This window comes from Musa acuminata, chromosome BXJ3-6, assembly GCF_036884655.1.
Source record: "Musa acuminata AAA Group cultivar baxijiao chromosome BXJ3-6, Cavendish_Baxijiao_AAA, whole genome shotgun sequence".
In the NCBI taxonomy this organism is placed as follows: domain Eukaryota; kingdom Viridiplantae; phylum Streptophyta; class Magnoliopsida; order Zingiberales; family Musaceae; genus Musa; species Musa acuminata.
Window position 1 is genome coordinate 3426289 of NC_088354.1, and position 18670 is coordinate 3444958.

The 18670-nt window shown below is 39.1% G+C and overlaps 2 protein-coding genes across 5 annotated transcripts; both read right to left on the bottom strand.

Annotated features, from left to right (window-relative positions):
* LOC135581177 (uncharacterized) lies at positions 1-8338 on the bottom strand. 4 transcript variants are annotated; one of them, XM_065157193.1, is made up of 6 exons: positions 7284-8338; positions 7115-7199; positions 5752-5824; positions 2709-2853; positions 893-2137; positions 1-802 (listed from the first exon to the last, which is right to left on the bottom strand). In XM_065157193.1, exons 5-6 carry the CDS (start codon positions 1866-1868, stop codon positions 309-311), a joined length of 1470 nt encoding a protein of 489 aa, XP_065013265.1. In that variant the 5' UTR covers positions 1869-2137; positions 2709-2853; positions 5752-5824; positions 7115-7199; positions 7284-8338; the 3' UTR covers positions 1-308. The 4 variants fall into 4 exon arrangements, with proteins under 4 accessions (XP_065013265.1, XP_065013266.1, XP_065013264.1 ...); XM_065157194.1 differs by having other exon boundaries at positions 7277-8338; XM_065157192.1 differs by having other exon boundaries at positions 2709-2794; positions 7115-8338.
* A 3023-nt stretch (positions 8339-11361) lies between these two features.
* LOC103986834 (glycosyltransferase BC10) lies at positions 11362-14264 on the bottom strand. Its single transcript, XM_009404946.3, has 2 exons — positions 12839-14264; positions 11362-11582 (listed from the first exon to the last, which is right to left on the bottom strand). The coding sequence occupies exon 1, from the start codon at positions 14027-14029 to the stop codon at positions 12905-12907; it is 1125 nt and encodes a 374-aa protein (XP_009403221.2). The 5' UTR covers positions 14030-14264; the 3' UTR covers positions 11362-11582; positions 12839-12904.
* Positions 14265-18670: the final 4406 nt, after the last annotated feature.

The window sequence follows — 18670 nt, forward strand, 5'->3', positions numbered from 1 at the left end:
TCAACAAGATGGAGTTGAAACACTCCGCTCGTACTGCAACAGCAACTGTGTTATTTTTATGAACAGGAGACTAAATTAGCACGCACAGATGAATGATGTCAGTCCTATCTTCGCAAGAAAGCACTCTCGTTTTCTTGCGTCCTGAATCATTAGTGCAACAACAGACGCGATATGCGACTCTCCCTGTTGCTATCTTTTCTCTCTCCATCACACACCTGCAATGGCCGGCGTCACCAGCACCAAGCAATCCAATGACGTCTGCTTCCACCGCTGGAGTCGTAACATTTTTCTAACCACAACATGATCTGTCAAATGTGCAGGGAGATCTCGAAGAGATCAGAATCGGCATCCACATCGATGACGGTGCTGCCGTCGTTGTTGTAGTTCACGTTGCTCTTCTTGCTGCTGCTGCTGCTCTGGCTCTTCTTGACCGCATCAACCCACTCGGAGTCGATCCTCCCCATCGAGAACAGCTCGCGGCTGTCCTCGTAGCCGATGGTGCTGGCGCCACCGTCGACCGAGGAGGAGCGGATGAAGCAGGGATTCGGCGTTCGACGTGCGTTTGCAGGCTCGTACTTGAACTTGCTCTGGCCCAGATTGACCAGCAACATGGCGTCGGCGTTTGCTGAGATCAGCGGGAACAGCGGGGCCTTGTACGTGTCGGAGTTGCAGTGGATGACGTGTTTCAGCTCCGAGTCCACCGTGAAGAAGACCTTCTTCTTGCTGGGGTCGAAGCCGCAGCCGATCACCCTGTTCACCTCTGCCCACTCGGCCTTCTCCGACTCGAACACCAGCTTCATTCCTGAAACGTGAATGCGCGTTGCATGAACTGATCCCCCAATTAATTGTCCTCATCAATAGGATGCGGAGAAACGCAGATGGGTTCTCTTACCGTCGAGATGGAGAGAGCCGTCGGAGTGGAAGCCGATGGATCCCCGATACGTCCCGGGCGATGGTCGACTGGGAAGCGAACCGCCATGGGTGAGGCCCAAGGAGAGAAGACTGCTGTGTCTCTGTTTGCCTCCCTCCTCTTTGGTGGATTTGGATCCGTGGTTTGGACTGTTGATGTCGATTACAGTGGGAGTGACGGTGTCATGGGCCGTGGCGTCGGACGGGGATTCCAAGAATTTGCCGGCGATCAGCTTCGCGCGTTCGCTCTCGCCGCCGGCGTCGGCTTTGGCCCTCCTGCTGGCGCGAGAAGACGATTGCTGCTGTTGGTGTGGTTTCAGGTACAAGATGGTGATCTCGAAGTAGGCATCTTGCGGAAAGGAGGAGACGCGCAGAGACGGGCCGGGCAAGGGGAGAAGCATCCTCGCGATGGAGATAGATTCGCCGTGGAGGAGTGGACTGCTACCAGTGCTGCCGCTCCTCCGCGCCCTCGGATTGAGCCGAACCGTTTGCAGGAAGTCCGCCGATCCGACGGGCACCTCCCAGCTCGTCTCCACGGAGTCGCTCTCCCCGTCGCAGACGACGCACAGGCCCCAGACCGGGGCGCAGCGGGGGTGCAAGTGGTCCGGCGATCGCCCGGCCGCGAATACGAACCGCGACCACCCGTTCTCCACTGCCTCCACCACGAGCCCGGGATGGTCGTTCCAACAGAAAGGTGTCGGCACGTGGTCCTGGTCCTGGCCTTGGCTCGGGCGGTGGTGGAGGTGGTGGTGGAAGAGACGACCCACCTTTCCGCTGGTGTTCGATCCGTGGGCGAGCTGAAGCCTGGCGATCCCGGATTGCAGGCTCTGAGGAGGACTCGCTTCCGCGGTCCGGGGAACCAGTCGCCGACGCAGACGACACCAGAACAGGAGGGGAAGGAGGAGGAAGACGACGGCGCCGGCGAGCGCCATGACCAGGATCTTGATCCATGGCTTCATCGCCTGTATCCTCTCGATGAAAGAGTCGACGTCGGCGACTATAGCAGCCGCGGGGCGTTGTATGTAAACCTTGGGTCGAATATGGCTGGCGGCCGGGGAGGGATGACCGGCTCAACAATGGGGAACGAACGGGTGGACGTTCCTGTTGCCTTCTTTAATGCTTACCGAGCCCAATTGACTTGTAGCAAAATGTGATCACACGGCAATGGAAAACGAAGCGCACATATCCGACACGTTTCGATGAGATGACTTTTGCTAAGCACCCCTCTCTGCACACAAATAATAAAAAGTAAACATATGATAAAAATTGATTTGACCAAAAGTCAACATCTTAATTTCCGATAGATCAATGCACACTCATGTTACAGAGTCACTTATGATACAAGACAAAAACAGACCATTGCCTGTAGAACATCTGCACATTAAATTGTGAATTGCCACCCTCAATCTTCATTTAGTACTGACTTATTGATCATATATGAAAACTTGAGCAAAACAAAAAGAAAAAACATGATATGCATGTTGTTCATGGTATCTGAAACAAGTAATAAAGCAAAGTGTCATCAGCATCACAACAATCTTAATTGCTGATCAGCATGTGGCAACACAAAAAAAAGAAAGAATTTCATATCATATGTGATACATAAAGTAAGAATAACATTTTCCACAAGAAACTTATAGCACCAAGATTTGATATAATAAGACTTGAAAGTTCCACAGGTATAAGTTAGCACTTCTGACAAAAACAGACACTTGCCTATTGAACATCTGGCATTAAATTGTGAATTGCCACCCTAATTTTAGTGGAGACACTTAATCTTCATTTAGTAATTGCCTTACCGATCATATGTCTTCATGTAGCATTGAATTATAGACCAGATGTCAACACTTATGAACAAACATGAGATGCTTGTTGTTCATGCTATCTGAAACAAGTAACCCAAGCAAAGTGTCTTCAGTATCAGCATCACAACAATCTTAACAGCTGTACACCATATGGCAACACAAAAAAGAAAGAATTTCATATCATATATAACATATAAAGTAAGAATAACATTTTCAATAAGAAACTTATAGCACCAAGATTTGATATAATAAGACCTCATACAACATACCATAAGCTTCTTGAAGAAAACAATGTACATTAAAGAAATATTTACAAGTCGCAATCAACAATCCATAAGTTGTATGATAAATACCACTCAAAAAAGTTTAAAGAATAATTAAAAGCAAGCACCACGGCTAGTGATACTTGAGGGCCATACATCTGAGTACCACCTTATAATGAGGTTATTTGGTCCTCCATATTATATCTCCATAAACATATCACATAATGGTTATATAATGCATCTAGTAGGAAAAAGAGAACACCTTCACCATATATGGAACATCTATTGTTCAATTGATTTTAGCCGAATCGTGGACCTTCCAGTTATATGCTAAAACAGCATCATCAAGGGAGACAACAACATATGACCCACATACTACTGAAAACTTGGTAATCAAAACAATCTTCAACCTAAACTATCACAAACAAGAACGGAGTACAAACAAATAAGTTTCAAAAGTTCTTTCTGCAAAACTTATCCTAAGCTCACTCTTGGAAAATAATGAAACAGTGATCAAGAGAACAAAAGCAATCAAAGTGGGAAAAAGGAGACCAATGTAACTCAAATATTTTAAACTTGACAAATAATAATTCACTAGGTGACTACTTGCAGACAAATAGAATCACTTTAAGCAGATTCTTGGTCCTAGATTGACGATACTTTTGGGATTTTCAATATTTATTATAAAAATGTCACATCCAACCCTTGTTTCACAATGCAGAATATGGCAATTTTACCACCGACATTAATCCAGAGCAGTCTAAAAAAAATTAATTATATTCAAACAAAAATCTCAAATGTTTTCTTAAAATAAACAACTGTCTGAAAATAGCAAAACAAGTTCTATAAGCTTGCACTAATAATCATTAAATACTAGATCTCTTCGAGCAAGCAATAAATAAACATTTCTACTTAGGAACTAGAATTAACATTTGAAGAGTGCTCTCTAAACACAAAAACATAAGATATTAACAAAACACATTGAGTAAAGATCTTCTAAAACATCTTCCGAAAACATATAACAATATCTCAAAGAGAGCCAATCATCAAGCAAATGTCAATCAAATTATATCACATAATGATATCATAGTCATCACAAGACTCAGGTTTCATTCAGTTGTGTAGGTTGGACACCCGTGCACTCTCTCAATAGTGGATGGAGGGATCATATCTTTATTCTCCCAATAGGAAGCAACACATATCATATTCCCAATAATGAATGAAGTAATATCCCTCATCCACCAAAATAGAGACACATTCCTCCGAATGGTAGATAGAAAAATCATCTAACCACCATGTCTGATGGCTCACCCAAAAACAATCATGTTACCAGTATCGGCCCACTTGGCCTTGATAGTAAACAGAGTCCTCGTATATCATATCATGCCTTATCATTTACTTTGATCACACGGCACAATTTTAAATTGAAAATTCATTACTTTCATTCAAATTCATCACAAGTATATCAAATATTTTTTAAAAAAATCGTTAGACATCAAAATCATAAGGTATCAATCCTACTATAACCCTCAATTAACTTGAACGCTGCATAAATTGATCCAATAGATTTGAACCAAATTATAATTGCCCTAAACTTAACCTAATGGATTGAATTGGTTCATTTTAGGCTAAACAGACTTGAATTGATTAAAACTAATCCGGAATCACTCGGAACTAACCTGAACCGACCAAACCAATCTGATTCAATCACTATGCAAGGAAACCAATTGAGCCACAAGGGACCATGAGTTGAGCAACATGAGGCCACCAATAATAGGGTTTGGGCAGCAACAAGCCACTAGCTGAGCATCAAAGGTTGCAAACTAAGGGAGTTTGGGCTGAGCTCAGGCCGAGTCGCAAGGACCATGCACCAAACATCAGGATGTAAGGGTGACGCAAGTTGGGCCACATGAGCTTGGTTATGTTGATCCACATTGTGCCTAGCCGAGCTACAATCTTGAGCTGTCGTGCCATGCTAAGTTGAACCACAAGAGCTAGGTCGCGTTGGTTTTTGCCAAGCCCAGGGAATTGGATCACACTAGACTGAGGTGGACCATGCCACGCCAAGCTACAATCCTCGAGCAACGTAAAGACACACCATGTTGGGTCGAGCCACAAGCCACAGGTTGCACTAAACTATAGGTCACACTAGGTCAGGTTGCACCATCCCATGTCAAGCCAATGGGGATTATATGTTATATGGGGCCTAGCCAATGACTCACGCTGAAGGCTGGAGAACAGTACCGTATTGAGCTACCCATGGGTCGACCAACTTGCTGGACTAAGTTGGACCAATCCGATCAATTAGTTTGACTCGGGTCAAACCTAATTCTAGCTAGATCAAACCCTCAAATCAAATTTCAGCTTCATCCTTTTTATTTTAATAGAATTTTTAAACTGATCGATTTAAAATTTTAAAACATGTAACATAACAAAATAAATAAATATAAAATCATATCATTAATAATTAAATTCATAATTATTTATTTAAACATAATATAAAACCCTAAACTTACAATATCAAACAATCTAAATTCAAACATGAATATTATGAAATTTATATAGAAATCAAGAATAATATAGTTCAAATATTCAAGATGGGAATAAGTAACAGGAATTTAATCACAAGAATCATGTATCATTAATTAATCTAAATAATGGAATTATAAATCAATAGCATACTTTTAATCTTCAAAATAAAGAAATCTAAGCAATATCATAAAGTAAAATATTCGAAAATAAAAATATTGACAAAGGATAGTCGGAAAACTTACCTCTCTCGAAGACATTCCTCCCTCATGAACCCCTCAACACATCATTAGATAGGATAGGAGACAGAGTTTCCCACTAAGGAAAGAAATCAATCATTAATTTTTTTAGATTTATTAATTTATTTATATTGTTCCTAATTTAACCATGTAAATTGAAAATTAGATTCACTATGAATTAACTTCCTTGTTAGGCCAACACAAGCGAGGAAACAACTATATCTAGGATAATATGATATTTTAAACTTTATAAAAAAATATTAAAATATACAGGAATTATAAAAACATTCAATAAAAGATTATTGTAACCCAAATTTCTACATACTCATTCATGATCTACAATACATGTATAACAATGACAACTTCTGTTTCTTTAGCTCCTACTTCTGCCAAACACACACAGTTATAGAGTGGAAGCCCAACTTGTAATTATCAAGATTTTCCCACCCTTTCAAAAGAAAATCTAAAATTGTCATAGTAAGATTTAATTTATTTGATATAATTTTATTTCTTTTCTGTAATCTAAATTAAGAAAATAATTAAAATCTGTTTCCATTTTGGACGAACATATTAGGCAAAATATTAAATTAATTATCAAATTAATTAATGTAATATTATTTATTATTTATTTCCTTTAGGATAGCCCTCACTCACCTCTTATTTAAAGAGGATAAAGTCTATATGTTCCTCATCGGTTGACTATTAAGAGAAGGGAATGAGGGAGAGGATAGTCTTGTTGAAGTCTTGAAGAGAAAGGTAGGCTAGCTACTTTATTTAAATTTTAGTTATTATTGTTTTAAAAATTCAAATGCATGAATTTTTCTCATTTTAATTAGTTTAAAACTAAAATAAATTTTATTTCTAAATATTTAAAGATGATAATAACTACAATTTAAATGAACAAAAGGCCTATCTCTATCTTCAACAAGACAACCCTACCCTTCAGTTGATAGGTGAGTGATGAAGAAAATGGGCAACATTGCCATCTACATAGAAGGATAGTTATCACAAAGGAAATAAATAAAATTTAATTTTATATTTAATTAATTTAATATATTACCTAATATGTTCACTCTAAAATAAAAATCAATTTTAAATATTTTCATAATCTGAATCACAAATAAGGACACAAACTATATCAAATATAACAAGCTGAGAGCAACAACAATAACAACAAAAACAACAAAGTCATATCTCCCAACTATTTAGGATCAACTATATGGACCTTTTGTCGTTGTTGAGATTTGTAAAAGGTCAAATGTCTAGTTAATTTTGAAAAAAGGTGAAAAAATCTCAGCGATTACACAACAGTTCGAACAAATTAATAGTTTCCAACAAGCATAACTAGTTGCAATATCTATAAATTTACCTCTTAAGTTTATCTCTTCTAACACGATATGGAACTCATCTCCAGATAGAAAATCCTCTTCTTGACAAGCATCCTCCCTGCAGACCTGTATATATGGATCTTCAAATGCATTAGAAATCCATATAGCTTGTTGACAACCTCCATCATTGGCAACCTCCCTACCCCACACCTCGCTTGGCTTCACGGCCACCAGTGTTGCCCTCTTCAGCACCAATCCTCCAGGAAGCTCCAGATGAGAGTGCTGGAACGACGGTTTGATGGCAACTCGTTGATGCTGATACTGGTCCGTCGTTAGCACCCCCTGACCATCCATGTTCGTGAGCTCTAAGTTCTCCAGCGTCTCGTGCTCTAAAGTGATCGACCAGAGGTAATGCTGTGCCGAGATGGCAATCAGGGAGCTGGTCATCCAAAACACCCTAGGCTTCAAGCTTCAATTGGTGTACAACTCCGAGATGCTACCGCTATCATCACCTCCACAAGCAACATGGAAGCTAGGATTAGGTTAGCGATCAAGGATTTGGGCGAGATGGAAGACGAGGGGATGATGGAAGACGCGCCAAGAAAGACGCAGCTGTGGAGGGTCGGCCACAATTCGACCTTCTATTTCAAAAGGACGCCGTCGCCGACGTCGAGCTCTCCAACAGGGAGCTCAGTCCGGAGGCAACGGATCTCATTAAGGTTCTTCACGACGTCCAACCGGGAGTGGTGGGACACCACTGACGACGAGAGGGAGGACAGCGAGCACCTCGGTCTGGTGGCAACGGCGGCGGAGGGGGGCGAGAATCTGGCCGATGGCCTGCAAAGGTTTGACAATGCCGCCGAACACAATGCGGGCACGGTGGGAGAAGACGCCGTGGGAATTGCCCCCGGAGGCGGAGGATGGTTCGTCAGAGATTACGCAATCGACGTGGCCGAGGAGGCATTCGATCAGGGGGACGAGCACGTGGAAGCGGCGGGAGACGATCTTGAAAACGATGAGCAGCACGGATTCTGGCAGCCGACCGAAGTGGTCAATTCCCTCCGCCTCCTCCTCCTCCTTCACCGCATCCATTCGCCACAGCCGCGATCCGAAGCCCGGAACCGCCGCCGGTGGACGACATCGGATGGGAACCCTTTCGATCGAGAGGATCGAGCGATTGCATAGGCAGGGAGACCGGTGGCAGATGGCCTCCCACCACCCACCTCCCACCTCCACCAACCGACGAAGAAACCATCATCGGGACGGACCGCGATAGAAAGGAGAGGAAATCCTTCGAGCCTACACTTAATTCTAAGTGGCAGCACGACTTTTAAAGAACGACATTTCCTGGGCTGACCAAAGAGAGAAAGAAACCCTAAACCACATTACAATAATATCATAGGTTATATTGTATTATTATTACTTTTACATGTAGTAGAATAACTGTGGAGAAAGAGAACATACGAAATTGATAATATAAGGGACATTTTTATTCATTTAATAAATAAATATCATAGTAATTAAATATATATATATATAATAGGGTGATTTTTATAAAATAGTTCTTTTTTATTTTTCCTAAATAAAGTATTTATTTTTTAATCCCAAAAATATCTTTCCTTGCCCTTTTTTTTTTTTTATATAGTTTCCACCCTATCAACATCGCTCATGTTTCCACACCACACAAAGCAGAGAAAGGGAGGGGGGCGACCTACGGCAAAGCTGACACCTCCTGAAGCGATCTTATCGTAAGCTTTACCAACAATAACCTCGAGAATAAAATTAACCTCGAGATTGAGATGCTACTAGAGGAGGCATTGGTCTTACGAGGGAACTTTTAAGATTATAAAAAATAAAGATGTTATCTTGGAAAAAGAACTAAAATAAGTGGTGTTATTCGAAAAAATAAGTTTTTTTAAAATAATATATTAAATGGATTATTATTTATTTAGTATTTTTTTTATTTTATTAGTGTCATAAAAAAAATTATGCTTTAGTATGGAACGATGAGAATTGACTTAGATCATTTTTTATGATATAATTTTTTTCTCGCATTGTTGCATACAAATTATATGAATATCATCAATGAGGTTAAATATTACCTCAATTGAGGCGATTTTGTTGTGTTGTTAGTTAGTCTATTAAATGATGTATAGTATTTGGATTAACAAAGATGATTTGAGAAAGTTTATATTAATCCATAGCTTGCCTTATGATGTTTGATGGTTGCATTTTCCAATTCATGTGGACAATAACAATCATGATGATCAATGACGATAGTGCGAATTTTATAGTGATGATTCCTAGTGGTGAACAGCAATGGTGGCAGCAATAATTAATAGAGATGTAATCTTGCTTGTGTTTCATGTTCTTGATGTGCTTCAAATTGAGAATATAAAGAATTAATATTTTAGAACGGTCACAAGAACTATATGTTTAATCTTTTGCCAGAAGATTGCATCTCTAATAATTGAGATTTATGATTTTATTATTGTTGATTAATTTTTGTTATAAAATTAATAGTTTAAAATATTAGTTTTTAATATTCTCAATATGAATCACATTTTAGCTACAGAGTGATGTAGGTGTCAAAACTTAGAACTTTTGAGAACCTATCATTCAACTCAGACCAAAAGCAGCAATTGCTGCAGAGATTTATTTTATGATTACATCAATGAAATCATGTTGTGTTTTTCATCTGATGATGACGTTAAGGTAAATGAATTTTTTTGTTTCATTTTTAGAATCATATGAATCTTAATGTAAAATTTTTAAGTATAAAAATTGTAATGCTAATAACATGTAAGCATAGAGAATGATATGTAATTAGCTCTTTATTTTGTATGAAATAAGATTTAACCTTTTACTCTGAGCTCAATCAAATCAAAGTTTGATGCTCTGAATACATTGGTTTTGTACAATAAAGCCACTGGAATATCCACATTCTGCATATCCATGATGGTAAAAATTGGATTTCAAATCATACAGTGTTTGGTATACATTTATCCTGTCAAAAGAAATACCTTGAGAAAAAAATGATTATGGATATAATGTAAGGATTAGGCCAACTGATGAAAGAAGATTGAAATGTTTGGTCACTTATCCTATTCAATGGTGTCTTCTTAGGATTAGAAGGTTTAGGGACTGCAAGGATATAAAGAATATACAAGAGGCCATGACATCAGAATCTGTCACATGATAGTTTCATGATTCATCATAATAGTCAAAATTTAACAAGTAAATGAAATAATTGTTCAAAAATATCACAGATTAAAAAAAAGGATCTGAAGTCTGCTGAGATCTTCAAGTGCCTGAGAATGACCAAAAAGATAGAAATGAACATATTAGACTTTTGACTTCTTGCCTTCTACATGTTAAGCACTCATCAATCCAAATCACAAATTTAAATTGGATGAACAGTGTGTAACTACAGACAACTTAGTTGTCATAGTCATCATATGTGCTAATGATAGTTACATTATAATAGATCAATGGTGAGCAAACCACCAAGTCAATCAAGCAGAAGGGACCATTAGTGATGTGCCAACCAATATCCTATTCTATCTGTTCCAAACAGGATAATGAAACTTTACAATATCTTTCAAGTATAAACCAAAAGAAAATGAAGCTGTCATTTCTTTCCTCAACTAAATTCCCAAATCATATGCTTTGTTGTTGAGGTCTATTGCACTGAGCAAATCCACTGCCTACAAATTGTGAGAACTTCTGCTGAATCCTTATTAGTTAGTTGATCCCTCAATTCCTAACCCAACTTGGCAGCACTGCAAGGAAAATGAAGTCCAGTTAAAATGTCATAATTATTCTAAATCCAAAGGGAAACCATCATATCACTAATTTCTGCACTTGGATGTCTAGAAAACTTGGATGAGTGTGACTGCCAGCAAGATGTCCAAAGAAAGGAAGTGAATGGGGGCCAGCACCATGTGAAAAAGGAATGGTTCTCATAAGGTCCTCAAGTTAGGCAGAGAAAAATGGACCTTCAGGAGAGACATCTTTTATGGAAAACACAGATCACTGGCCTGGCAGCCAAGTAGGTTGATTCCCTTTGACTCTCACCATACCAATATCAAGATGGAATAAAAGAAAAAGGAGTATTATTATTGTGGAAGTCAAAAATTCCTTGTCAACATTTCAAGGAAAGATTATTATTCTGCCTCATTAGCCACAATAACTTTCTAGAAAGAACTAGCACAGCATCCAGGTAAAAATGATAAGGACAGAAAACAGCCCAAGGTAAAAGGCATAACAACACAGTTTAGACAGAAAAGGATGGTGCTCAGAACTTCACAGTTATTATTGTTTATTAAACACATATTGCTGGGTTACATCTTGTGTTACATGGGATGAAGATGATGATGCTGATGTCTAATTAGCCTATCTCACTTGACAGTCCCTTATTTTTTGCTTTGAAGAAACATGTGGCTTGGTGGTGCTCAGAAATGAAGAGGGAGTGATGGATCAGCTTCAGCCAGTTACTCTCATCAATTCCTGCAAAAGCAACAATAGAAAGATATAAACATCCTCCATGACTGACTTAACCAAACAAGAATTGGCAAACCATGAGATACACAGAAGGAAATCACTAAACCAATCCTCTGCTACATACTGTGACAGCCAAAGCAATGGAAAAGTGAAATATAATAAGAGAAAGGCACTAAAAAACAACATACATATGAAAGATGCAGGGCCTTTTACGTATCTGTCCCTGCAAAGTTTGTAATTTTCTGTATAAATAATAATACAGTGTCTATATATATGACTCCAAATATTAAGATTCTCTAGATACCCCACTCGTTAAAATTTATACAACAAACTTGGGTTAACCAGCATTGACTACGAAGACCATCAACATACAAATAGAGGTACAATGAACCCTAGTACAATGATGAAGTTGCTCCTTTGTTACCTCAAGAAACAATATTCTAGTCATGGAAGAGTCTCTTTATTTATACAGGTATTACTGTTGACCCTCTCGGTAAACCTAAATTACATAGAGAGATAAATACAAAAAAACATTAGATTTTTTAGGTATATGCAACTCTTCAAAAAATAAAATATATCAAATATCGAGTGCTCACAGATTCATACACAGATTATGAAGACGTCAAGTGGGTGGTCAAGTCTTGCAAATTTTCATTTTGGTCAATCTAGTAATGGTACCAATTTCAACTAAGCAAGACAATGTGGGATAACTGAATAATTGTTCGTCACAGAGTAGTGATCCTCATGTGGAATAAAGCATGTTAAATACCACCAAAGATTTAGAACCAGAGCCTTCTAATAACCAGACAATTGAGTAGAGTAGAGACAGCTACTAATACTATGCACAAGGATGACATTCCATGACTACTACAGTTTCGGCAAAATCCCAAGAGCTCAACTATACAGGTATCTTAGTGTCATGATCTAGCCCATTAAGGATATGCCCCATTTAAGGTTTGACTTCTTTGTTCCAGTAGAATTTGTCACTGATCCAACGCAAACCAATAAAACAGATGACATATTAACTTGATGAAACTAAACTTATTTGCTCAATAATGCTTATGTTCACATTAATGATGGTAGACTCATTTTTACCTCTAACTCTTTTTCACACTTCCAGTGTGATATTAAACTAGGTGTTACACTTGGTGCCTCGTATCCAGAAAAAGTCCAATTTTTTCGACAAACATTGCATTAGATGAGCATCAAGAAACTACTGGCAGATAAATAGACTTTCAGGAGAAAATAGGACAGTTCGTTACCTCAATTCATTCACCTGGAACCAAATCTTCATCCATAAATCCAAAACCAAGACTAGGCACTTGACGCTAATCCTGGAAGATGACACTGTCTGCGAGCTTGAGCAAAGGGTCGAGGCACTCTGCGGAGAACTTGCGTGCAAAGAGGTGCGAGTACGTTGAATTGGACTTCCGCAGCTCGTTGATCAGATTTGCGGAGATCTCCGGCGGCTGGTACATGTGCGGATGCCCGCCAACGCTGTCCGTCCAATTAACTCTGGTTAGAGTGTAGCGAGTGCACCCCGCGGGGTCCTGCATGTCGAGGAGCGTCGGGAAGTAGTGCTCCTCGGGGTAGCAGGAATCCACCCTCGACTTCAAGCAGGGCATCTTAAACTTCTTCCAGAACCGGCGGTCGCGCACCACCATCACGGCGTGCCGCCTTGCGAGGACAAAGAACTGCGAACCCGCGCGGAACTTTTCGAAGGGCACCTCGGGCATCATCACGCCGTCGCCGCGGGCCACGTACCGATTCCACATCCACGGATCTTTGGATGAGATCTCGATGTAGCTGCGGCGGCGACGACGGCCGTCGGGGAGATTAGAAGGCGTGCCAGGGTCAGCGAGGAGGGCGTGGTAGGCGAAGCGAAAGGAGTGGAGGGGCACGCAGCTCTGGGAGAGGAGGGCGAAGAAGGCGTTCGCCGGGTCGTCGATGAGGGCAGCGGCGAGGAGACGGCGCGCGGCGGATATGAGCGTCGGCGAGGAACGCTGAGTCGCCTTGGCCGGAATGAAGCGGCCGCGGAACGACGGCGTCGGCGGGAGGAGGAGCTCAGCGGCGGGGTCGGCATGGACGTACACGTTGAACAGCCGTTCGTGGCCGTGGAAGAACCGCTCCCACAGCGGCGCGAACACGAGGTCGGAGTTGGTGAGGAACAGGAAGGCGATCTTGGGCGCCGACGCGGCGCGGCGGCGGATCCCGGCGCCCCCTCTGCCCCCTTCGCCGCCGGCGGAGGCGAGAGTGGCGCGCCGGAACAGCGCCAAATCGTCCACCTCGTCCAAATCGGGGATGCTCGGCATCGTCTTCGGCGGCAGAATCCGGGGGGCCAAAACGAACACCACCGGGATCGACATCAACAGGAGCAAAGCGATCAGGAACGGCGACCAAGATATCATCGCCCTCTCGTGATCCAGCTCCAGATTTCTCCCAAAAACCTTCATGGAGACTGGCAACAAAGGATCAATCCTCTAGGTTTTCACACTAATCTGGGAACCAAATGGGCGACGGGATGGCGAACGGGGGCAGCGATAGAATCGACACAGCGTCAATCGTCTGCTTCAGGCATCAAAATCGAATCTTGCGCCGCAGGAGCGGATCGAAGGGGGACAATTGAGAGGGAGAAAGGGCGGGGAGCGAGGGACGCAGGGATGGCAGAGGCTCCGTTCCTTTCGCCGTCCCCTTTAATTTAATTCAATTAATTAAAATTATCTGTTTTATTTGCTAAGAATATTAATATTGTTTCTTAGGGTAAGTGAACGATTTCTTACAGTACAAATGTTCGTTGACCAAATCAAAGCGCTCCTCGATAATCCACCGTTAATCCACTGATCCGACGGTTGAAGATTAACTCTAATCCGCGAAGTGGTTGCGGACGCGTGTCGTTTAAACAGACCAGACAAGCTCGGTGAAACGTGAAACGTGGAGAGAGTCCGGGATTTTATGCGGGGGAATAACAGGATATAGCCATTTCAGAGGCCAATAAGAAAAAAGATAAATTACTTTTTTTCTAAATAATAGGACTGTGAAATAAGTCTCTGCTGTTCTTGCCATTCTTGTGCCCTGAAATTTCTGTCCTAAAATTTGGCTGTAAAAAATGAAGGATTTATTTCTATATTTATTCCTTCAAGTTGTGGAAATAGCATTCAATAGATAATTTGAATTAATAAATTATAAAGTTTTAAATACTTAATATTTTCTTCAATTATTTTACTCTCTTTTCTTTTTGTCTATGCTTCAGCTTACTGGTTTTCTCACCATTATCTTATAATATAAATGCCTTAAGAATTATATTAAATATTTAAATAATCCCAAAGAAAGCTAGCTGACAGAATCATTCATATTAACATCAACTAGTATTTTGATAATATTATGATAATAATTAGGGTTAATTATAAATCATCTTCTGTAGTTAGTTATTTATCTTGTTCTCAGTATTTTCAAAAAATTTATATTTACAAAAGTAAAATATTAAGATTTTTGAATTAAATAATTAATTTTATAAAATTAAAAATCTAGAAAGATAGATATTTTATTAGAGCAACGGAGGTAAATATTTTATTTTCGTAAGTATAAAGATCTCAATATAATTTTTAAAAATATAATGATCAAAATATTAAAAGTAACTATATAATTAGTCCTAATAATTAATCGGTGGATATAAACTAATTGGAGTTTAGTATTTCCAAAATGACTCATAACTTTTAACTACAATGGAAACTGAAGCTAATTATTCTATAAGAGTGTTTCTTTTTTTTTTTGTACATTTAGCTATTTAAATCATTTTAAATTCTTGATGTTGATCTGAAAAGCTCCAATTTAATGAGGTTGTGCATACGAGCGATTTAGATTAAAATCGATAATCTATTTCATTAATGGCATTAGACCACTAATTATAGTAATTTATAATGCTAAAAAATAATAAAAAAATGATGATTTATTAGAAATAAGGGCGAAGGAAATTTGGTGACACGTGTTACTGTGCTATGGCGAATTCTAAACCATTCGTGCTGGTTGGATTTGAAATTTGTGCCAAGATGTAGTTGGACGGTCGTACTCATACAAACACAAATTGCGGAGATAGGGAGAGCTGTCTCTACCAACACAAGCATTGAAAATGAAAGACAAAGAAAAGATAGGGACAAATGTTAAAAAGGAAGAGAAAAAAAAGCTGTATAGAGAGGTTTCATCTTTCTGTCACTGTAAGTTAGGTCAAAACAAGGTTTCTCATTCCTCAGGAATTGGTCAAAACATTTCAAAGAAATCGAGATAAATTTTGATTTTTTTAATAAAATAAAGTAATATCAATGCGACTGCTCTGTATTACCTCTCGTTTTCAAAAGGAAAAGAAAAAAACAAAGAGACAAGGAATAATTTGTAAACGATGACAAGGAGAACGAAGAGAGCGAAAGGGGTGAGAGAAGATAAAGTGACCGAAGAGAGAGGAGGAAGAGGTGAAGGTAGAGGAGAAGGAGACATACAACTTAAATCGATATTAAAATTTTTTAATTGATATGTAAGGATAATATTAAAAAATTATAAATTTAAAAAAATTAACTTTTAGAATTGACTTTCTTCCTTTTCCATATCTCATATAGTATATACAGTACCGACTTAGTTAGAACTCTGTTCAGAAGATAAGCTGTGGTCTCTAAGGTATATTCCTAAAATGAGACGGGTAGGTCGGCGAAGCTCATATAGACTGAATCATGTCTAATAATATATGATTCCTCATTTCAGATACACCATTGAACTGATGTGTTTAATGAGGTATCCATTGGGATATAATCCTATGGTCCTTGAGAAACTATGTGAACTCTCAAGTACTGACATTCTCAATATGATTGAAGTGTCTTAATACTCTTTCCAGTTTCTTCTCCTTCTCCTTTACCGATAATCGTTGGTGTGAGATCAATGGGCTAAATTAATATGCGTAGGACGAATAAACATAAATTAGAGCGGAATGATCGACGAGACGGAGGTACAATGGAGGGCAATAATCTCAAAAATAATTTTTTTTAATTTTTTTTAAACTTGAGACACTATGTTAGAAATATAAAAAATAATTTTTTTTTTGAGAATTCATCCAAACTAAAATTTATTAAAAAGGTACTGCTAAAGAGTTTATTAATAAAAGAGAACTATCTAACAAAAATCAGTTAGTGACTTTTCTAGGTAAATTATATCTTTTTCATTGAATAAGCCTCGACAGATCTTTGTTCAAAATATTATTATTTTTTTATTTCTTGCAGTCCGCATTCGATACTTTTATACAATAATTACGATAGTTCATTTTAATATACGTCTATCAGCTAAATTTGCTTTTATAGATAATATCACATTAAATGAGTTGACCTGCCAAATTTGAAATACGACAAGAACTATTAAGTTCGTAATGAATGTTATCAATAAATATAATAAATATTTCGTCATAATAGATTTTAAAGGATGTCAGTGTCACTAATTGGGTATATTTGTAAGTTAGGGATATATACAAAAGCTATATTTTGTATACGCGAAACAAAAAGGCCGGTTCTCAATTCCGCTCCTGCAGTAATGCCATCTCGATTCCTTCCTCTTCCTCTTTCCCTTTTCTTCTGGTAGATTCCGTGTTCCTCTCCGTTTCTTTGCTTTTGCGTCAAAAATCGATAATTTTGAAGTGTTTCTGTGTTGATAGAGTTTAAAGATTTAGGTTTTTGATTAAATTTGATGAGTTGGGTGTTCGTTTGCGAGTGCTCGAGTGTACAGCGCCGAAGTCGTTGATGATCGCTGCTCGGATGACGAACAGTCCATAGATTCTACCTCTCCGTTTCTTTGCTTTTGCATCAAAAATCGATATTTTTAAGTGTTTCTGTGTTGATAGGGTTTAAAGATTTAGGCTTTCGATTAAATTTGATGAGTTGGACGTTAGTTTGTGAATGTTCGAGTGTACGGCGCTGAAGTCGTTGATGATCACTGCTCGGATGACGAACAGTCCATAGATTCTGTGTTCCTCTCCGTTTCTTTGCTTTTGCATCAAAAATCGATATTTTTAAGTGTTTCTGTGTTGATAGGGTTTAAAGATTTAGGTTTTCGATTAAATTTGATGAGTTGGGTGTTCGATTGTGAATGCTCGAGTGTACAGCAATGAAGTCGTTGATGATCACTGCTCGGATTGAAATTGTTACGGTTTTGCTAACAGGAAACTCAGTGGGTGAAAACATATAAATCTCTGATTGAAATCAATAGAAAGCTAATTAGACTTGCCTTAGCGCCAGTTTTGATCACCTTCGTAAGGGCAGCCCCACATCACCAAATGTGGTGGTTGGGTGTTTGCATAAATGACGGCATGACAACTGTTTGTGCATGCATAACAATTACGATAGCCCAACTGTGGCTCAAATATTTGTAATTAGCTCCGAGTACATACTGTTCTGCAAGTGATGCTCAAGTCTCTCTCTGTTTATATCTAAATATTCAAGCTAATTTGAAAATGTTGTATCTTATATTGGTAAAAAGAATGTTTTTTAATATGATTTCGACATCTTCACCATGTTAAACAGTTTGATGGTTGCTTTTCTATGCTTATTTGGTATTGCTAATGAAGAATCACGCTGCTGTTTCCTCTCATGTTGAAGATAGTGAGTGCAATGCCAAACCGTCGTAATTCATCAACTATGATTACTTTCTGTTTCAACATTTGGTTGACTTATTACTTTCGTGTGGGCTGTGTGATGTTTGCAGTGGAGCATGTTGATTATCCTGTTAAGGTTAGTGGCGTTGACCTGTCTCCAAATCCCCCTACATTCAATATCTCTGCATCTACTGGTAGAAGAACATACTTTTCGCTTCACTCATATACTTGTTGTTTGTTTGTCAGCATATCTATGACAATTATATCTTTACATGAATGATGGTAAGGTTCTTCATGGAAATTGAAATTACCTAAAAACACAGAGAACACATGCATTTGTTATATGTTCTTGTAATGCATGCTCATCTTAGCCCGTCCTTTTCGTCTATGGTGTATTATGGCCAAAATCCAAGACTAATCTCGAAAGAGGGTGGTTTCGTAAATGATGATTTAACTAACTATTGGTTGATTT

Coding starts and splice junctions, on each gene's coding strand:
- LOC135581177 (XM_065157193.1), bottom strand. CDS start 1,868: ATGAAGCCATGGATCAAGATCCTGGTCATGGCGCTCGCCGGCGCCGTC. Junction 803..892: donor CGGCTCTCTCCATCTCGACG/GTAAGAGAACCC, acceptor TTCACGTTTCAG/GAATGAAGCTGGTGTTCGAG.
- LOC103986834 (XM_009404946.3), bottom strand. CDS start 14,029: ATGAAGGTTTTTGGGAGAAATCTGGAGCTGGATCACGAGAGGGCGATG.